The 22,134-nt window shown below is 42.5% G+C and overlaps 1 protein-coding gene across 1 annotated transcript in view; it reads left to right on the top strand.

The window, feature by feature from the left end:
* The window catches only part of Patj (PATJ crumbs cell polarity complex component), a 325,876-nt gene that overhangs the window by 150,567 nt on the left and 153,175 nt on the right, over positions 1-22,134 (top strand). Inside the window, exon 28 of the mRNA XM_059254557.1 lies at positions 15,290-15,486. Within this exon, the coding sequence (XP_059110540.1) occupies positions 15,290-15,486 (197 nt within the window). The remainder of the gene's footprint in view (positions 1-15,289; positions 15,487-22,134) is intronic.

Consider the following 22,134-nt stretch of genomic DNA (forward strand, 5'->3'; position numbering starts at 1 on the left):
ACCATTTCACCATCTGTCAACCATACATGCACAAGAACCCAACTTGTTCTCACAAGTTCTCACTACATGTGTATCTTTTATAGTAGCCATCCGTGTGAAATAATAATTGACTGTGGTTTCAATCCTTATTGGGTCATGCTTAGTAATGCTGAGTATTTTCTCACATGCATCCTGGCAATTGTATATAATTTTGCAGCAATAGCTCTTCATGCCCTTTGCTCATTTTTTAAAGTGAGTTTCATTTTGTTGATGAATTACAAGTCTTTCAGTGTATATTCAAGATATGAACCACCCATGGAATGTCTTCTTATTTCAGATTCTGGCTTTTCAATCTGTTGATGAATGAAACTTTAATTTTGATATCATCCTCATTTGTCTGTCTTTACTTTTGGCATCATGTTGAGGAAATCGCTACCAAATTCAGATCAGGAAGCTTTTGCCTTGTTTCCTTCTAGAAATAGTATAGTTGGCATTTGGACCATTTTATGAAGCCTGTGGATGAAAGCAGGCAAGATTTCCATTTAACCCATGACTAAACTGAGGCTTGACTAAGTAAATGATCTGCCCAAGATTTCTTGTCTAAGAAATAGAGGCAGGTTCTTAACCCTCATCAGTAGTTCCTCCCCACAGTTCCACACTGACGCCCCATGGCCTCAAAACTGTGGGAACACCCTGATGCCCTGTGCATCAGTAAGGAGATCTTGCCGGTGGCTACTTTCTTCACCTGAGGTCTCTTTATGTGCTGTTTATTTCAGAAATTCTGGCACTCAAGCTGAAGGCTCTGTGTGTGCAAGGCAAGTGCTGTACTGCTGCTCTGTGCTCTCAGCTCTGTTGAAAACCTCAGAGAAACTCAGAGGCCATGGATAAAATTGTTAAATACAAGTATTTAGTATTGCTTAGTGTTATTTGAATGAAATGAATTATGTTTAGGTCACATTAGAGCAAATGATAAAATTCATGTTTTTTACTATTAAACTAGTTTCAAAGGACCCGTGGGATATTTTTTTTGTCACTGTTTAAGAATTAATTTCTGTGCAACCTTGTGACTGTTAGTTAAACCCTCACAGTCTGTTTACTCTTGTGTAAAATAAAGACAATTATAACAATAATTTTCAAACATGCTGTGTAATTAAAACTGGTTTAATGGAGATTTTAGGAGCTCTCTAGGAGATACGGAAAGCTGTGTCTGCTGAGGGAACAAACTTCAGGCACAGAGAACTGGTAGGCAGAAGGCACCATGCTGCACTCCTTACATTTTTAACAAGGTCTCGGGTTCCTTGGGCTGGACAGGGGATGGAGATGAAAAGTTAACTACTTTGTAAGAGGCAAATAGGTACAATGTAGCAAAATGGAATTTGAAAAGTAGCTTTTTCTTTAACTTTGCCATGTATCCTTTAATAAAGATCTTTGACCCTAAAGTTTGTTTCTAAATAATAAATAAACATGTGAATGACCCAAAAGACATCATTACTATTACTACTATTTTAATCTTTCTAGGCTTTTACTCATTGCAGTAGGAGTGTGCGTGTACATGTGTGTGTTGGGGACATTGTTATTGTTGTTAATATGAGGTACTGAAGGGAAAAAGCCCAGGGCCTGCCCAACATGGTAGCACTTGGGAGGCAGAGGCAGGTAGGTCTCTGTAGCTTTGAGGCCAGTCTGGTCAACATAATGAATTCCAGTACACCAAGGGATACATAATACATAGATCTTGTCTCAAAAGTCCAAAACCCCAGACCTTGTGTGTGTGTTTGGCAAATATTGTACCATTGGACTGTATCCCCATTCCTAATAAGAATCGGTTTAGGTACTAAAGTATTTCTAAGTTTGTGTCTTTAGGTATCATTTCTGTATTTATGCTGCCCCTGCAGCTCTGCCTCTACTATTCAGAGGTAATTTCTTCCCTGCTGGTGCTAACAAGACAGTGTGGAACAGTGAACGACTAACAACAGACAGCTCAACTGAACGTTGTTGCATCTCAACTAGAGCTCTGCTTCCTTCCTCTCTGAACCTTATTCTGACAGTTATTTGAAATAATACTGTGTTCAAGGCCTGATTGCAAGTACATGGGAAGAGAAGAATTGGCTTCCATTTTCTGTCACTAAGGGGCCAAGTCACCGGGCAGATACCACATCATAATTCCTTTCTACTTTCTTCTACACTTTAATTATCTGAAACTACCATTTTCCCTCCTCCAGAAAATATAATTAAACACCTAATGCTGGCAGTGCCAGTGCTGGTGACAATGAACTGGTGCCCATAGGGACTTTTGCTAAGCAGCTTTGCATGAGGCATTGACTGGAAACAGAGTCTACCCAGTTCATTCACCTCTCTGCTGTGCTTTAACCACAAGGTATTTGTAGCACAATACCTCTGTGGAGACTTAAAGAAACAAAGAAGAAACCACCCCTGTTTTGAAATGCACAGTGTAACACAAATGATTATAAAGAATGCTTTTAAAATTGTATACTGTTTTTCTCAGTGCTGTTTTCAAATTGGAAACATTTTTGGTGATTTCTCATGCTTGGGTCTTGTTTTCTGGCAACTCTACCACTGACCCACAGCCCAGCCCATCAATAGTCTATAGAGGTCTACTAAAATAATATAATAAAGCCAATTCCTTTGTCCTATCTCCAGAAGGTGACAGTTTGTAGATTTGACAGAGAAGCCAGATAGCAGTGAAAATGGAGCCCTACCTCAGCTGATCCATGGACAATAATTTGGGAAATACAGATGGAGTATACTGTTGCTCTGGCAGCAAAGCCTCATGGGCACAGTGTAGCAGGAAGCCTGTGTACTTGAACATGGGTGTATATGGTACTTTCTTCCCTCCTGACATGGATATGCTTTCCCTCAGGACTAACCTGATTTCATGTTGTTTTAACCATAAGATGGTCAATGAACCTGTATTTGTCTTTGTAGATTGATCATTTATCAACTGTCTCCCCCCACTGCATGATTGCCTCAAAGCATCTTCACATCTCTCCTTACCAGAGGGCTTTTGCTGAGTGGTCAGTCTCGTGGCCTGAAATAAAGGAAGAAGGAGCTGGGCCAAGACCTGTGGACGTGAGAATCGAAGATGGCCCACCTGTAACTCCAGTTCTGACCTGACCCACTTGCCTCAGAGTTGAGACTGATAGTAGAAAAAGTGGCCTGACATAAGGAATTTTTGATCCTCTTATTCAATATGCCGTGTGTTGAGATTAAGCTCTCAGACCTTCAGTGTCCTTGATTTAAATTCTGGACTGGCTTCTTTGTCTCTCCAAACTAAGTATGGCTGTTAAGAGGTTAGGTTTGTACATGTCAAATCACTGTCTGGTGTCTCGTGACTGAAAGAGCCCGATGGTACTTGAAACTTTCAGTGTTCTTGACAGTATCTAATTCAGTCTTTACTTTTTCTTTTGATTCACCCCTATAGTAAGTAGCACAGTGACTTACGGAACTGGCATTCAGAATTTTTAATGAATAAATGGAGTAAAATTAATTATTACTATGTCTTCTTAAATTACTTTTGCTCTCTTCCCCTGGATACCATTAATCCAGTTTATATCCATTTCCTGTCAGTCGTAGGTGCAGAGTTGAGTCTTGCTAAATGGCCAGGTTTGCTGTTCTTCCTTGAGCCATCCTTCCCACTCCAAACTGCTAAAAGCATTGCAGCGTCTCTACGTTTGGAGCTTCTCAAACACCTAGCTCTAGCTGTAGTTCCGGAATTGTCTTCTCCGTTCCCAGACGCCGGAGGGCCGTTGTCCATTGTTCGTCCCTAAGCCAGCCCATTGTCACCTCCTCCATTTCTCTTCTCTCGGCTCCCTTGTCTGCCTTCCCGTTCCCTTACTCAGACTTGCAGACACCTCACCACCCTTAACGCTTTTGTCTTTTTTGTTTCTGTTACAATACACTAGTTTTGCCTCTTTTTTCTCATCACTCCACTGTGTTCTTCTTGATCTTCCTGTACCCGCTTTCTTTCTCTTCAAGTAGTGCTGTGTTTACCACTGACTAGTTAAACTCCTAAGTTCCGCCCCAGAGTTGGATGATAGATGTTCTTTCTGTGTTTCCCCCTAAGTTAGAAATTCCAGGGGCTGGAGAGATGGCTCAGACTTAAAGAGCACTGGCTGCTCTTCCACAGGACCTGAGTTCAGTTCCCAGCACTCACATGGCAGCTCACAGCTGTCTGTAGCTCCAATTCCAGGGGATCTGGCACCTTCACAGATAGACAGGCAGGCAAAACACCAATGCTTATTAAAAAAAAAAATAGATAAACAAACAGCTAAATAAAGAAAAAAATCCAAAATGACGTAGATAAGTTTAGCCTTTTCCTCCTTCCTCTAGCTGATATGAATACAGCATACATCTTTATTGTGGGGAAACATGCAGGAGTTGGAGTGGAGCACATCCAGACCTGACCCCTTAGGAACTGTACACTGAGCAGTTTCCAGACCTTGCACTGGCCCCAGTTTCACTGTCTGAAGGAAAGAACAGTTGCATGTCAAAGGCTTGGTCAGATGATTTTGTGCCATTGTCTTTCAGTTGTGAGATGCTCAAACATTTGCAACTGTTAAAGAACAATGGATTCCCACGCACTGTTTTCCTTAAATATGTACAACATATACTGTGCTGCTTAGTTTTATGTCAACTTGACACAACCACAGGTCAAGTTTTAGTCACCTGAAAGAAGGGAACCTCAATTGAGAAAACGCCTCAAAGATCCAGCTGTAGGGCGTTTTCTTAATTAGTGATTTACATGAGAGGGCCCAGTCATTGTGTGTGGGGCCAACCCTGGGCTGTTGGTCCTGGGTTCTATAAAGAAAAAAAAGTAGGCTGAGCCAACTATGGAGAGCAAGTCAGTATGCCACACCCATCCATGTCCTCTGCATCGGCTCCTCCAGCTTCCTGCCCTGTTTGAGCTGCTTCCCTGACTTCCTTCAATGGTGGACTACGATATGGAAGTGTAATCTAAATAAACCCTTTTTTCCCCAACTTGCCTTTGGTTATGGTGTTTCATCATAGCAATAGTAATCCTAACTAGGACATATACTATTCTACCTAATTCAGTAATAATAATAAAGTCTTTCTACATTTCTTGTATCTGCACATTATTTTTCTTTTCTTTTTGCATTCCTAGATACCTTGTCATTTCATGTACACATATCCACCGCTTAAAAATGCAGCTGCTGTGGCACGCACCTAGACTCCCCGCACTAGAGAAGCTGAAGCAAGAGTGTCAGAGTTCAAGGCCCAGACTGTGGAGATCTTGACTTAAGAAAGAGAAAAGCACCATTAAAGTACCGAGCACTCCTGTATTGTTTTTTTTCTAATATATAATCCATCATCAAATTTTTTTATTAGATCAAAATTTTCTACTTGGTTCATATCCAAAGTTTATATATTTTTTAAATGAACATTGAAATATATGCTCAGGAATCTATATTAAAGTTTCCTGAATTTGGACAAGGCCTTATCCAGTTCATTAACGAGAACATGACAGCATTGAGAACTTCATGCCTCCTTTAATTAACTGTTTCTTTTCTGTTTCCAAAGGATACTTCTTCCTTGACATCTAAAACCAGAGATTAATTATGCCTGGTTTTGCCTGTGGACATAAATGGAATCATGGTACTCACACCTTCCTGTCTTATTTTGCTCAGCGGTGTGTTTCTGATATGGGATGATGTTGTTCCCTGTGAAGTACTTGCTTTTGCTGTTGTATTTCCAGTGTAACAATGTGCAGTGATGTGTGCTGGGTGACCGCCTCAGGTCGTGAGGAATTGAGGGAGGCAGTACAGATAGCAAGAGCCCCTAGCCGGCAGGAATTGCTTAGTCCCAGTCTGATTGTTCTGCTCCACCTGCAGAAACAGTGTTTCCGGATGTGGAAAATAAGGCGCCTCGCTTCCAGACAAACCACAGAAAATAGCTGTAGCTTCCTGGTGGCTACGTGAGTGTGTGTGTGTGTGTGTGTGTGTGTGTGTGTGTGTATGTGTGTGTACAGCACCTCTAAACCTGCTCAACCTTCATTCCTTGGAAAGTTGAGCCCCTCTCTGTTCCAATAAAGCAGGCCCAGCCTGTTGATTGAGTCTGTCTGCTTCTCTGCCTCGTTTTTCTTGTGTTTGTTTTCTCTACTGTAAGTGGATGTTGTGAAGATTCTCGTTGATGATTTAGAGTGTGCCAAGAGGTAACCATAGTGTCTAACAAGAAAGGAAGGTTCGCCTTAATGTTATTACTAGTATAAAGCCTTGTCTTAAAGTTTTCTGTCCGCATATTGTTTGGTTTAGTTTTGGTTCATCTAATGGGAAAATTGGAGATTTCTCTCCTAGTTGAGGCCTCCCCCACCCTCTGTACACGTACACACACACACACACACACACACACACACACACACACACACACTGTATGCTGTCTTCAGGAAATAATGAGTCTTGCTCAAGTTGGCTCTCTTACTTTTTATTCTTCTAAATTTGTTATTTTATTTTTGTATCGAATACAGATTCAATTTTTGTGAGTAAAAGGAAGTAAATAATTTTAAACTGTAGTACTTTTTAGTCTGGACCCGATTCTCTTATGGATTCTAGAGGCAAACTCCCTGAGGTGCCCAGCTTCAGTACCCGCTCCTCCCTATGGATTCCTTCCTCCAAGAATCTTTATCAAAACCAGAGGCGTCCAGCTGCCAATGCTGTGAGCAATGACTAACACATAAGAGCAACCTGAATATTAGTTACTCTTGTGCTTAATGGCTTCCTGGTTTTGTGTTTTGATTGTTAATTTCCCATATAGATTTATATAACGTTATCAAGCCTACATGTTGGCAGAAATGCTGACTATACTTCATAGCCTGCTTTTTGTTGCAGTGTTAGTTTCTTTATGCTACTGTGTTATCATCATTTTCTGTTTGATATGAATATTCACCTGATACGTGCAACTTGAGCTCACTCAAGTTTTGCTTCTTCTGATTAGCTTTGGTTTTCCTTCAGATATTTTTACTTCTCAAGTCTGCATATACTAACTCAGAAAATTTAAAAAGTTGTTATTAAGGAAAAGAGAGACTGGGGTGTTTATCATAACTGATTTTTAACAAATGACGTTATTGTCCTTACTGTGGGAAAACGTTTACTGCCTTTGTAACACTGGACTCGTTGCTCTTGAAGGAAGACCAGGTAGCTAAACCCTCTGAAACTGCATCGAGTCTCTATTCCAGTGGGTTGAGCATTTGCTATTAAAATACTGGGCAGTGACTTGAATTAAGTGTTTTTCCGGGAGAAAGGCTTTGTTACTTAGCAACACCTAATATCCCGTGATGATGGCAAAGCACTCCGAGGCCCGCTAAAGAAATCCTTCTGACTTCCTTAGACAAGGAAAAGACATCTGATGCTTTAATAGGGAGTTGTGAGCAACTGGAGTATTTTGATTTTTTTTTTCTAAATAACATTGTCACAGGAGTGGAAAATCCATATTTAAAACAAATGTGACTGCTGAGCCGAGCCTCAAGACTATTCTGTCCAGTTATGCTGATCTGATGTTCATTCAGGGTGCATGAGTAAGCCTAGGGTAGAGGGAAGTAGGTGACTTAATTCCTCATCTGGTCTCCAGTTAGAAGGGGAACAAGGGCATCCAGGTTGTTTGAAATGGGAAGCACAGCCACTTCCCTGGCTTTGTAGAACTGTATAAAGAGAACAGCATCTTTCCATCTTAGGTCCTGGTGCAGAGTAACAGAAGAAAGAAAACAACTTTTATTAAGTACAGATTTTGTATGGCATGGGAACTTTTGGGAAGAAATAAGTTCCAAAGAAAAGAATAAACTTAATTTAAAAAAATGAGTAGTCTTGGAGAAGTAAGTGGTATGTGTTCTGATGGTGGTAAACTGGGGAAATGTATCTGTGCAGACTCTTCTCTGAAGCCTTCTGTTTTCAGGTAAACATGTACCTTTTCCTGGTGTAGACAGGGCATCGGAGGTAAGCATGTTCCTTCCCCAGTGTAGACAGGGCATCAGAGGTAAGCATGCTCCTTCCCCAGTGTAGACAGGGCATCAGAGGTAAGCATGCTCCTTTTCCCAGTGTAGACGGGATCAGAGGTAAGCATGCTCCTTATCCAAGTGTAGACAGGGCATCAGAGGTAAGTATGCCCCTTACCCCAGTGTAGACAGGGCATCAGAGGCAAGCATGCTCCTTCCCCAGTGTAGACAGGGCATCAGAGGTAAGCATGCTCCTTTTCCCAGTGTAGACAGGGGATCAGAGGTAAGCATGCTCCTTATCCAAGTGTAGACAGGGCATCAGAGGTAAGCATGTTCCTTCCCCAGTGTAGACAGGGGATCAGAGGTAAGCATGTTCCTTATCCCAGTGTAGACAGGGCATCTCTGCAGTACCCTAACAACCTGTAAGAGAGCTGATCAGAAAACCTTTCTAGGCTTTATGGCCTGCTTCAGGGAGATGAATAACCTTGTTTCTGCCGGTTTCTCAGTTGCCAAGCTCTGCATTGTTGGGAGGAGGGAGCTAGTCCTGCACCCAATAAAAAAAAAAGTCAGCAAAACTTAATAAGATTGGCAATTTGGGTGTACCTGTGGCCCCAGCTTCTTGAGAAGTGGAGGAAGAATCTTGAATTCAAGGATTTCTCTGGGAACTTAGGCAATGATGTGAGAGTGTGAAAGAGAGAGAGAGAGAGAGAGAGAGAGAGAGAGAGAGAAAGAAAGAAAGAAAGAAAGAAAGAAAGAGAGAGAGAAAGAGAAAAAAAGATGAGTAAACAAAAGGGGAGTGTAACTGAGGTGGGTTCTCCATGGTTGGGTACATTGTCTAGCATGGATGTATGAGGCCTGGGTTCATCCCAACACCACAATGAATAACGTAAAATAGAATCAGATGTGGTTAAGATCCTGCATCATTATAACACTGTTTTATTGTTTAAAGCTAGTATTACATAATTTGTGAGTTGGTATGTCTGAGTTTTGTATATATGTTTGTGTATACAGAAAAGAAAATATGAGTTTTAAATTGTTATTTTATGGAACAGTCTGGCTGGATATTAGTACAGAAAATTACACTTTGTCTTACCACTTTAAAACAATACATTGTTGTGGTGTTGGAGTTAAGAGAACTATTCTCTTATACACTGTCTTCCCTCTCTGCTAGCTATCAAGGAATGGACTACTGGTGGTCCTGAGCTCAGCCCCACATGGAATTCTCCTGCTGCAGAACCCATGTCTGATGTTACAGAGCTGTTTGTGCTGACTGGCAGCCCAGAATTGAAACTTCATAGCTAGTTTATAGATATAGACAGGGTTCTATGTTTGACCAGCGTGCTAGCTTGACTTTTCTTTTGCCAATTTAAAATTATAGTTCATCTTTTATTATACCTACTGAGTAGCATACAATTACTGGCAATTGCCTGGACCTGGGCTAGATGGAGGATGTACTTGAACATGGGAAGGAGGAGAGAAGTGACTGGGATTCTAAAGTTATCATTGTATGGCTCAAACCTCATATTTAATCCTGAGTCATGGCGGTAGAGAGGGAGTTTTGGTGATGTGCGACTTGTGAAGGGCCGCCTTCTACCTGCTCTCTGGAAGTTTTCATGATTGACTGTCGTGATCTGAACTGGAAAACATACTGCATTGCATGGGAGAGGATTCCATGGTGACCCACAAGAACCATGTCAGTGCTTCGTCATGGTAGCAGATTCCCTGCCCAAGCTCATCATTGTGGAATCTCAACAACTGAGGCCCAGTCACTGTTTCTTCTCATAAGCACCACAGTTGACAAGTAGTAGAGGGGAAAGCATTATTGTTTTTCTTACCTCAAGGTTTATGACAGAGACAACCATGACAAAAAGTCAAATTAACAGAAGAAAACTTTTTTTCCTATTATAGTAATGTTTATTTATTGTTTATTTGCTATGATGTACATGTGGAGGTCAGAGGACTGCTTGAGTGAGTTTGTTCTCTCTCTCTCTCTCTCTCTCTCTCTCTCTCTCTCTCTCTCTCTCTCTCTCTCTCTCTCTCTCTCTGTCTCTGTGGAGGTGTGTGTTTGTGTGTGTGTGTCCTGCTAAACTCATATTGTCAGGCTTGGCAGCAAGCATTTTTTTAACCTATTCAAACCATTTCACTGGCCGCAGTCATAATATTTATTCAGCTAAAATTTTGTGTGATACCAGATCTTTTAGAAATGAAGATCCAAAAACTCAGAATACTGTCTTTAAAGGTCGGCATACAGAAAGATGGTTGGAGGATAAGGGGTGTGGTCTGATGGTGCTACATTGGGCAGAATTCCACAGGGCCTGTTCTCAGGTTCTTGGCTCCCTATTTTTTTTCCCCTTGGGGTATAAGGCATGGCACCTGTCACATGAACTTCAGTTAAGAGAAGAGGGAACAGATCAGAGGGTGAGCTTCCTTGGCTTCAGTGAAGAAGACACAAGAGGCGTTCTGGTCCCAGGGACCTGCGTGAGGGGCTGGGTAGCAGGACTTGCTTCTGCAGTTTTTCTCAGCTCCATGGTGTGATTCTCATGTTTGGGATGTTGCATTCTGAGTGTTGACTGTAGCTAGCTTGACCAGTCCCTGAGTGGATAGGCTGGGTAACCACTGTTGCAACTCCTTAAAGAGGACTTGAGGATCCTGAGGTTAAGGTCTCCCAGGGTCACCAGCAGGACCTGCCTCAAAAAGAAAGATAAAGTAAGAAATGACATAAAGGAAGCTTCTTAACAGCCACCGTTGCACTCATCGGAGGGAAAGCTGTAGTGTGCTGAACAGATTGGACCCCTCGGGTCCCGCAGACCCAGCTGAACTCTGGCCAGATTATCCCAGGAGCCTGGCCGTCATGCCATCTGTGTGGGAAGGATTCAGAGGCACAGTGAGTGCTCAGGTCTCCCTCATGGAAGGAGCGATTGGGAGAATAGAAGATTTCTAAACTAAACATAGCACCTCAGACTGAAAGAGAAATCTAAAGTCTATTTGTCTAAAAATAGCATTGGGTGAATTTAAGATGACTTCATGGCCTTTTATAAGATCTTTCTTCTAAAGTCTTTATCTGTAAAACAGAATTCTGGAGTCCAAGCAAGGGGCTGTAGGAGAAAGTCCTGTTTCTCTAAGGGATGGGGGAAACACAGCAATCAATGTATCAAAAAATGGGATCATCTTCTTTTAATCGCCTCCTAGCTGTGAATCTAAAAATAAGTTGTAGAATTACATAAATTCTGTGGCTGAAAAATGTTAGCAGTGTGTCCTGAGCAGTCATTCAGCCATCCTAGTGAATGATAAGCTGCAAGTCATCTGAAAGCAAGGAGCCTCAATTGAGAAAATGCCTCCATAAGATGGGACTGTAGGCCAGCCAGTTGGGCATTTTCTTCATTAGTGATTGATGGGGAGGGCACAACACAGTGTGAGTGTTTCCATCCCTGGGCTGGTGGTCCTGGGTCCTATAAGAAAGCAGGCTGGCTGGGCAGTGGTGGTGGATCTCAGTGAATTCCAGGCCAGGCTGGCCAAACAGACCCTGTCTTAAAAAAAAAAAAAAAAAAAAAAAAAAAAGGGAGAGAGAGAGATGTTTAATCCCAGCATTTGGGAGGCAGAGCCAGGTGGATCTCTGTGAGTTCGAGGCCAGTCTGGGCTACAGAGCAAGTTCCAGAAAAGACGCAAAGCTATACAGAGAAACCCTGTCTTGAAAAAAATAAAACAAAAACAAAACAAAACAAAAAAAGAAAGCAGGCTGAGCAAGCCACAAGGAGCAAGCCAGCAAGCAGCACCCCTCCATGGCTTCTACATCTGCTCCTGCCTCCAGGTTTCTGCCCTGCTTCAGTTCCTGCCCTCACTGCTTTGGATAAGGAACTGTTATATGGAGCTGCAAGTGAAATGAACCCATTGTTCCCCAAGTTGCTTTTGATCGTGGGTTGTTTTTTTTTTTTAATCACAGCAACAATAACCCTAATTAGGACAATACCTGTGTCAGATTGGGAAGCTGCATATAGCAAGATCGGAATTGATGGTTTAAAGCCTGATAACTGTTCAGAGTGGCAGTGACTATCAGCTTCCAGCCCGAATACATGTCCTTGTTTCTGCAAAGGCTGGTGATAAAGTTTTCCTTCTTGGCAGTCTGTTAATGTGCTTTATTTTAATAACCTCATTACTTAATGTCTCATTTGTTATTTGGATAATCATTTATTTGGGTGGACGGCGGTGGAGATAGGACTCAGGGCCTCATGCATAATAGGTTCCACTCCTGGTCTAAAAACCCTGCCCTGAATATTCCACTTAATTTGCAATTCTAAACTTACTGGTAAATTTGACCATTTCCTCACATAACTGAGCCTTTTGAGCTTTTCTGTTGAAGCTAGAGGTCTTTTCGGCTTTATCTGTATAACTTCTATTTATTAATTCTTTGGTAACAAATCTTCTCCGTTATTTTTTTCTGCCTGTGGATATAGTGTCAGAAAGTATCCTGTTTTACCACCTATTTGTTTGTTTATTTATTTATTGGTTTTTTGAGACAGCATTTCTCTGTGTAGCCCCGGCTGTTCTGGAACTCATTATGTAGACCTGGCTGGCCCCCAACCCAGAGATCACTTGCCTTTGCCTCTCAGGTTCTTGGGTTAAAAAAGGTGTGCGCCAACACAGCCCCTTTATTTTTAATCTTAAAAATGCATGGCTATCTTTATCTACTAACATCATCTTTGAACTCTGTCCTTTAGGATCCTGCCATGGTGATTTTCCGAGAAAGATGTCCTAACTTTTGACTGTTGAGATTCCTGGGATTTATCTGTCTTCCAAATATGTTCTTAGCTTGAATCATACTAAATTGTTTCATGGTGTCTAGGAAGCAGAGAGTTTGCTTTTATAACACACCCTCCTTCCCCAAAGTTCCTTAAACTGTAAATCCATAATGGATTATTTCACTGATTCAGTCAGAACCATTATGATCCGCTCAGTCCCCAGGCCCTGGCCCAGCCCCATTATAGAACCAAGTCTTTATGCAGAAGCCATGAGGACATTTCAGACCTAAACCACAAACTGGCAATTACATAACAAGTTTTATAAGAGAGCCATCTTTTTTCCTTGCTGAATCTCTTGTCTGTTAGGGGAGGGAGAAATCTGAGTATGCCAGGCATGAGTGTTGTACCCGTCACTCCTGTCATTTGGGAGGTCAGACAGGAGGGCCAGAAGTTCAAGGTCATCCTCAGCTACATACTGAGTGTGCAGCCAGCGTGGGCTATATGAAATCCTGCCTCAATAAAGAAAAGCAGCAGCAAAATAAAATTATACCAGCCACAAAAACTGATATGACATCCAGACCAGGGGTGAGGGGGCAGGGGTGCTCAGTAGGTGAAGTGCTCACTGTGGAAGCGAGAGGACCTGAGTTGGGATCTCCAGCCCAGAAGCAGGTCTGAAACCCCAGCACTGGAGCAGAGACAAGATGAGCCTTGGAGTCACTGGCCACCCAGCCTTATCAATCAGTGATCCTCAGATTCAATATGCCATCTCTTCAGACCTAAAAATGACACACATATATATTATACATCTTGACTGTTTGTTTGTGTTTTCTGGTTTGTTTTGTTTTATTTTGTTTTTTGTTTTTTTGTTTTTTTTTTTTTTTTTGAGGCAGGGCCTTGATATGTAGCCTAGGCTGGCATTGAACTGACGATCCCCCTGCCTCAGCTTCCTGCATGCTGGGCCTAAAAGCATTTTCTGTCACATCCAGCTTTGTCATATGCATGTTTGCTTCTGCCAGCATGTAATTTGTACCACAGTGATCTGTAGCCATTCTCATCTAAACAAGCTTGTCTGCATCTATTTTCCCTTTTTAATTCTGTAATTTACTTCCTGAGCTGGCGCTGTGTGGGATTCAAGACCAGCTTCGAGCAGTATTGTCTCCTGTTGATGTACTGGTGTGGTTTTGTTGTACGGAACCAGCACAAGTGAAAAGTGGCCCAACCAGGAGCTGAGCTAGGTGGTTTAGACCGTAGTGTAGACGTGACAAGGCTCCTTAGCTTGCTTTCTGTTGCTGTGATAACATACTGACCAAAAGCAACTTGGGGAGGAAAGGGTTCATTTATTTCAGCGTATTGTTCATAGTCCATCATGAAGGAAAGTCGGGGAAGGAGCTGAAGCAGAAACCATGGAGGAACACTGATTACTGGCTTGCTCCTCAAGGGTTAAGCAGCCTGCTTCCTCATACAACTCCAGAACACCTGCCTGGGGCTGGCATCACACACTTGGGCTGGCCTTCCTTTTCCAATCATCAATCAAGAAAATGCACCACAGACTTGCCTATAGGCCAGTCTGATGGGACCATTCTCTCAATCAAGGTCCCCTCTTCCCGGTTGATGCTGTCATGTGTCATGTTGACAGAATATTAGCCAGCACACAGGTGAGCTGGAAGCTGGAAAGAGAGAACTAATAAACACATATAAACCGTGACTATGAGGACCTTCAACACCATGAAGGAGAAGTAGAACCCCATAGAAATAAAACATCACATTGATTGATCAATGTGTGAGTGTTTATGGATGGCTTTTAGATCTGACAGCTAAACGGATATCCTTAATTCCTCTTCCTTTTACTTGATCCTTTTTTTTTTTGTTTTTGGTTTTTCAAGACAGGGGTTTCCCTGTGTAGCTTTGTGCCTTTCCTGGAACTCACTTGGTAGCCCAGGCTCGCCTCGAACTCACAGAGATTCGCCTGGCTCTGCCTCCCGAGTGCTGGGATTAAAGGCGTGCACCACCACCGCCTGGCTACTTGATCTAGCTTTACTTTATGCTGTTTCTATATTTTCAAGAGTGCATTATAGGGTATGGGCTATGGGCAAATGGGAAACCTCTTGCCAATCACACACATGACCTTGGATTCAATCCCTAGTGTGACAAACAACTATTTTTAAATAACTGTATTTTAAGCATAATAAATTGTTGATTTTCTTTCTGACCAAATCTTAAGTCCACGAGAGTAGGAACAATAACTGTTTGGTTCAGTATTTTATCTCTAAAACCAAATACTTTGTTCATAGTTCACTTAAGTAAATTTTCTAAATCTTGTGGCAATGTGGAGGCTTGGGCCCATTATTTCCCCATATTTTGGTAACTATCTGTAGGAAAAACAGTCCATGAAAGGCTAAGCTAATGGGAACCAGAAGTGGGAAGTTGGGTGGGCAGTTTAAACTTATGTGGAGATAAAAATAATTGCTAACTATAGCTTACCCACAAGGCCATGAAAACCTTAAGTGATTTATTCTAAGAGAGCACAGTAGATGAACTACACTAAGTATGGAGAATGCTGACATCTGTATAATATAGACTCATGCTCTATTTTTTTTTTTCATTTCTAATATAGAAAAGATCAGGCAAAGATATGCAGACCTGCCTGGAGAATTACACATTATTGAGCTGGAGAAGGATAAGAGTGGATTGGGACTCAGTCTCGCTGGCAATAAAGACAGGTCACGGATGAGCATATTTGTGGTGGGGATCAACCCAGAGGGACCTGCTGCTGCAGATGGACGGATGCGGATTGGAGATGAACTGCTAGAGGTGAGAGCCATTCACTGTCAACCTGTCCTTTGGTGCACAGACTAGGTATTGAAGGTAGCATACAGGAATGCCAACTTGGATTCTTTTCTGAATCAGTTAGAGCCTACAAAGTCTGTAGACAGCTGGGTATGATGTCACTGCCTGCAATCCCTGGGCTTGGGAGGTAGAGGCAAGAGGATCAGGAGTTCAAGACCAGCTTCTGCTACATGGTGAGCTTGAGCCATCCTTGACTATGTGAGACCTTCTCAAAGGAAAACAAAATAAACCGAGTTACAAAGTCTGTGGAATTTTTATTGGGAATTGGTAACAGTTAAGGTCACATAGCTTTCTTACTTAGAGAGAGAAAGCAGGAAGTAGACTGGTCCTCAGGTAATTACTATCTGGATGATTTCATTAGTAATCTCAAAAGGTTGTTCTGTTTTCCTAACCGTAAATCTGGTACATTTGTTTTAAATTTATAGGAATTTAATATTTGTTTTCTTCATTCATTCAGCTTACATTTTTCCAGTATCCATAAGGACAGAAGGAAATGAGCACTGATAGTACTTTCATTCAAATAGCCTCCAGTTTAGAGAAAAGAGATAAAAAGAAACAGATATAAAGGAGGCCTTTGTATTTACAAACTACAAAGTGTCATAAGTAACAGATAATGCACTCTTGGTCCCAGACACAGCCAGCTGCTTTCCTCTTCTAACTTCTTGTTTGTGTTTGTCCACTGCTAAGGCCTCATGGGAAACAGGCTCCAGCATGTGGCTTTTAGAGGAGGCCAGTCACAGGGCCCTGGCATCACACTGTCTATATGAAGCAGTGGCCTCTGAACTTGTGAGGATGGTTTCCCCTTCAGACTTAGAACATGCCTTATCCATCTGCAGCCAATGCAAGGAGACTGTAGCATCTCCCTGCTTCTCTCCACCTGACACCTTTTCCTGCCAAGGAGCCAGTCCTGGGAGTGTGCCCTTCTTTTCTTGTTCTGTAATTTGGTGTCACAAAGAGAACCCACACCAGGGATTGGCACCAACTAGTATAATTACTAAACAAGTAAAGGTGAGATTTGACAGACTATATTAACCATTATACTCCATGCTTCAAGTTTATTCCCTTTAGCTCCTGCTTAGAACCCCCTTGGAGGAGACTGAAGTGATGGAGGTAAATAGTGGTGAAAAACTGTCACTGCCAAGTCTGCGCACGGCACAGATTTGTCTTTGATGTTCTTAAGAGCCTTGGATAGAAATTATTTCTCTCATTTTATGCATAACAAAACTGGATTATAAATGCTTTATATTACAGAAATAAGTGTCGAAACTTGGATAAGAACTCAAGCTTAAAGGCTAGAGCGATGGTTCAGAAGTTAAGAGCATTTGCTGCTCTTACAGGGAACCTAGGTTCTGTTCCTAGCACCCACATGGTGACTCACAGCCGTCTGTAACTCCAGTTCCAGATCTGACACCCTCTTCTGACCTCCATAGGCACCAGGCACATATGTAGTTCACATCCATGTGTTTGGGCAAAATATCCCTACACATAAAAATAATTAAAAATGTTTAACAAAAAACAACTTAGACTTGGCAGACTCCAAGAGCCATGCTGTGAGCACTGATGTCACTGTGTTCCCTGTGGTACTTTAATAGACTCTGTGACTTCCTTCTCCCTCCCCCTCTCCCTCCCCCTCTCCCTCCCCACTCTCTCCCTCTGCAAGTGTGCATAGGCTGAGAATCAAACCCGGTACCTTGAGCATGCTGGGCAGGTGCTCTACTGCTGTGCTTGCATACCTGTGCCCTTGCTCCATGCCTTAACTGTTGTTGCTGGAGGCACATAGCCATAGGTCACAGTGTGAAGAAGACTTTCTTCTTTCTCCTTCTCCTCCTTTTCGCCCGTACCTCCCAACAAAAGATTTATATTGACTCACGGTTCCGGTCCTGGTTAAATAACCACACCTCCTGGTGACCTTGTTGCCTGTCCAGAGGCGCTCAGGGCCTCAGAGTGAAAGATGGGGAGTTCTTGAGAGACCGAGCGACACTGGACATTAGAGCAGACCAGTTCTTGTTTGTCAGTTCCATGTGTGGATTAAGGGAGTCCTGAGAGCAGAACCCTAATTCCCCATTGAACGTCTCATCTGGGCCCATATTTCCCTCTTCGTAACAGGATTTAAATTTTGACACAGTTTTCAAGAGGACAATCACTGCACTGCATTTGTTTAGATCTGTGGGATTCCTGGCTTATGATGTTCAAGTCTATATGGAGTCACGTCTATCAAGTCACTCTGGGTATTGGGTATGCTTAGACCCAGAGTCCCTCCTGCATGGTGGATAGAAACGCTGCAGTAATTGGAAACATGTTGATTCTCGTTGTAGCTTTTCTGCCTTATTGACGCTCAAGGTGGAATAGTCTGTGGGATCCAGCCTTACAGGAGCATTGTGCTGTATTCCTCATCTGACATTCATTAGACACTAGTAACAAATGCACTGTAGCCACAGAGTAGTGTGCCTCGTGTCTTATAGGCCAGTGTCTCAGCCATAGATGGGCCTGAGAAGATCCAGTTTTTGCCCCAATGCTTTTGACAACTAATACAATTGCATTCCAGTGTGCTTAGCTTAGTGCATTCAAGAGACCAACAGTTTTTCATCTTCCATATAGTCAGCAACACTAGCTGACCCTAGAAAAATAAGAGGGTTCCCTAAACACCCTGCAGTTCTTGGATAGATACCTTCCTAAATTTATTCCAGTCTGGTACCTATTTACATGGAGTTAGCACCTAGCTCAACAGGACACACAGTACTTACCCTTCATTTCAGGTATGCCTGCCAAGCCACACATTTAAGTTCCTAATACTTACTGCCACTTTTTGGTTTGATACATTTGTTAGAGCAACTCCTAGAACACAGGGAAACAGTTCGCTCAGTGTGCACCCGCCTATGCAGTCTAGAGAACACTACAGAGGACATCATATACAGCACAATGGAAAGACAGGGTGCATACGGGACACTGGGGGGAGCATCCATGCTGTCTCTGGTTGTGCCACCCTCCAGGTACTCTCACACGGTCAGCAGCTTAGAAACTCCCAATCCTGTTGTTCATTAATGGGGTTTGTGTGCTTGTATGAGAGTCCCACCCAAGCCTCCTAAGTGCTGGGACTACAGCATGAATGATGAGCACACCAGCTCATGGGATTTTTAGAGTGGCTTCATTACAGACACTTAGTCTCTAGCACTTTGTTCTTCCTAGATCATGGGGGATGGGCTATAGGTTTAACACTTTTAATCACTGCTTTATTCTGCTGATGTCCAGCCCCACCAGGAGCCCATTAAGAGTCACCTCATGGGGCTGGGCAGATTGCTCAGTAGTTAGGAACACTGGCTGCCCTTCCAGAAGACCCACATTTGATTTTCCAGTATGTTCATGGTGGCTCATAACAGTCTGTAACTATGATGTATTCTTCTGGCCTCAGTGGTCATCAGACATGTAGATGATTCACAGACATATAAGAAAGCAAAACAAAAAAATTAGAGTACAGATGTAGCTCAGTTGCCACAGTCTCTGGCATACATTAGCTGATAGGATCAAAAACAGTCATTCTGTATTTGTGTATTTCTGTCCTTTTAGTTTGTTTATATTGATACTAGTGTCTCTGAAGTCATGTCAGAGCAGTGTCTTATTCCTTGATAATTTCATGCAGCACCTTAACAAACACCCAAATCTTAGGCAATTGTAATCCATCTTCTCTTGTAACAGTTTTGACATTAGGTCAAGGATGACAGAAAATAAACTGATGAGGGAAAATATTCCCTGGTTCTTTTTATAGCTCAGGGGAAAAAATGCAGTCATTTCTCTTTAATATATGAAGAATTGGAATGTGCTTGCTAGCTGAGACTAGGAAATCGATTTAATGATGTGTACCAGCAAAGCTAAAAGCTAGCGTGACCATGGACATCGCAGAGCATTAGGTGGCTGAGAACACTGCAGTGTGCAAATGGGCTTTTAAGAATGGAGCAAACCATGGACGTTTGCTAACTCTCACCCAAAATACAGTTGTTTTCACAGCCTTAGCCCTGAACGGGGTACAGCCATGTGTCTTGCGTACTCTCAGTCTCATTAGTACTTGGCCATGACTGTTATGTTACTCCTTCACTCGCTGCCTCCTGAGATGTATAGTTGATTCACCTATTAAGATTCTGAAGTCAAACTAAGAAGTAAAAGAGTTCTCAAAAACATTTCCTGTCTTCGTTTAAGTCAGAAACTCTGCTTTTCTCCCAGAGCCTTGTGTGTGACTGATCTGGGGCCTGTGGTCACCGTGGTATTGTCGGTGTGCCATTGCATTACTGGAGTAGAGGAGTCGGAGAGTTCCGTGGGTCGATGGCACAATTCATGTGTGAAAGAAATTTTCTATTAAGCTCCTAGAAGACAGTGTGATTAAATCTCAGCTCCTTTACCCTTCCTTTCAATTCTAATGTGGGGGTTACTGAATTCATTTCAAAAGGCATTAGCATATAATTACCATGCACACAGAAGGAGACTTACAGGAGAGCACTGACTTTCCCAGAGCAATTAGGCCCAGAACATGTGCAGGCTGGGGCATGGTGTGGCCTTGTGAATATCGGATTTATTTATAACCCTCCCTACAGTGCAAGTGTGGGAAGACGGGGTCAGTGGTGCTGTGCAGGGGGTTGGAGTGATAGGTCAGGTTAAAGCAGAAGCAAGAAGGAGCAGACTGGATGGCACAGTGGGTTAGGCTGCTGTGTGGAGCCTGCAGGATAGCCTAACCTGAGTCCTGTCCAGTACATGTACAGTGGAAAAGAAAAGGCGTGAGTGAGTACCTCTCATACCTTCCAGGGATACAGACATAAAACTAGGGGTAAATTCAGATCTTGTCTTCTGATATTGTTTTCATATGGGAAAAAAATAAATAAACACTATAACCAAAAAGGTGAAGTGATTCACCCAGGTGTTCTCCACTGCTCCATGAAGTCTTCTCTTGGTGTCAGCCTCTGTTCCTTGCCAGCTAATCATATTTGAAACATTTTGGAAAGCTTAGATATGATTTGGACTGTGGTTTGGAAGCTAGTAAGTAAATCACTAGACTCTGCATCCATGGGATAAAATCTCTTGATTCACACTCAGAAGCTCATGTCATCCACACTACCACACCCTGGTGTATTATCAAGCATTTTTATGAAATAACTTTGCCCTAAGGTACTTCATGTAATAAAAATCTCCTGGTATAGAATCAGTAGTCTGAGGCACAGAAAGAGCAAAGGATTTCGAAATTGAAATAAAATTATGTTTCTCCATAATTTTTTGACAGAAGTGATACTTAGTATCTAGTCATGCAGAATTGATCGACCAGGTTTTTGTTTTTGTTTTACTGTGGCAGTGACTTCATTGGCTTTGACACTTTATATATAAATACATTACATATTAAAGCTCTATTTGGCCAGTTGTGGTGGCACTTGCCTTTAATCCCAGCATTCAGGAGCCAGAGGTAGGCAGATCTCTGTGAGTTCAAGGCCAACCTGGTCCACATAGTGAGCTCCAGGTCAGTCAGGACTAGAAACTGAGACTCTATCTCAACAAACAAACAGCTGTATTAGAGCTTTAATATCTGAAAGCTATTTAAACATGGATTGGTTGTAGCTGACACAAATGAGTATTGTGAGCAGGTCCTGAATACAACCTTCACACATGCCAAGGTAAAGCCATCCCATTTTGTGATTCTTAAAACAATCCGTTTGCAGCCTGAAAAGCTCACAGAGCAGGTGGTGATGGCTGAGTGAGTAGTCAGCCTCACACACACAGTACAGAATCCTGGTCACCATAGCACTGTGAGCCGTAGCTATCCGAGTTTGCTAACCATTTCCTGACACCATCAAAGGTGGATCCCTGAGGATGAAGGACTTGCCGTTGTAAAGGGGCCAAGAACTGGGCTGTGTGGAGGGAGTTGTGCAAATACTGAGTCTTAATACCGATCAGAGTTGCTAAGTCTTTCCATGCATCTTGTCTGTCAGCCCACAGCAACCTTAGAGAGTTTATGTGTACTTTCTGCCCCCATCCTGTAAGCAGGGAGACTGGGGCAGCAATGGGCAGATCAGTACACGTGCTGACTCTAACACTGGGGTCTTATTTAGTGCTGGATGAAATTCTGGGTAGTTGTAGTATGAATGCCAAGTATCCCATAGGTTAGCTTGTTTGACCGCTTGGACCCCAGCTAATGACATGATTTGGGAAGGTTGTGGAACCTTTAAGAAGTGGACCCTCAGCTGGACATGGTACCACACATCTTTAATCCCAGCACTAGGGTGGCAGAGGCAGGTATATCTCTAAGTTTGAGTTCAACCTGGTTTACATAGAGTGTTCCTTAAAAAAAAAAAAAAAGTAGACCTGCACTGGAAGAAGTGGTCACTGAGGGTGTCCTACCCCCTCTTCCTGAGTGTGCGTGCTTCCTATTTCTGCTACCATGCCTTCCCTGCCTGCTACCACCACCCCAAACCCCCAGTGGACTCTGTCAGCCAGAATAAACCCTTTCTCCTTTAAGTTGCTTTTGTCAGAGTAATTTTTCTTAACAATGAGACAAGTGATGTAGCAGATGTAGGTAAATGCAGTTAATTCAGAAGTTTAATGTATCTAGTCGAGTTTTGTCTTGGGTGAGAGACACAG

The sequence above is a fragment of the Peromyscus eremicus genome, chromosome 2 (assembly GCF_949786415.1).
Source record: "Peromyscus eremicus chromosome 2, PerEre_H2_v1, whole genome shotgun sequence".
NCBI classification, from domain to species: Eukaryota; Metazoa; Chordata; class Mammalia; order Rodentia; family Cricetidae; genus Peromyscus; species Peromyscus eremicus.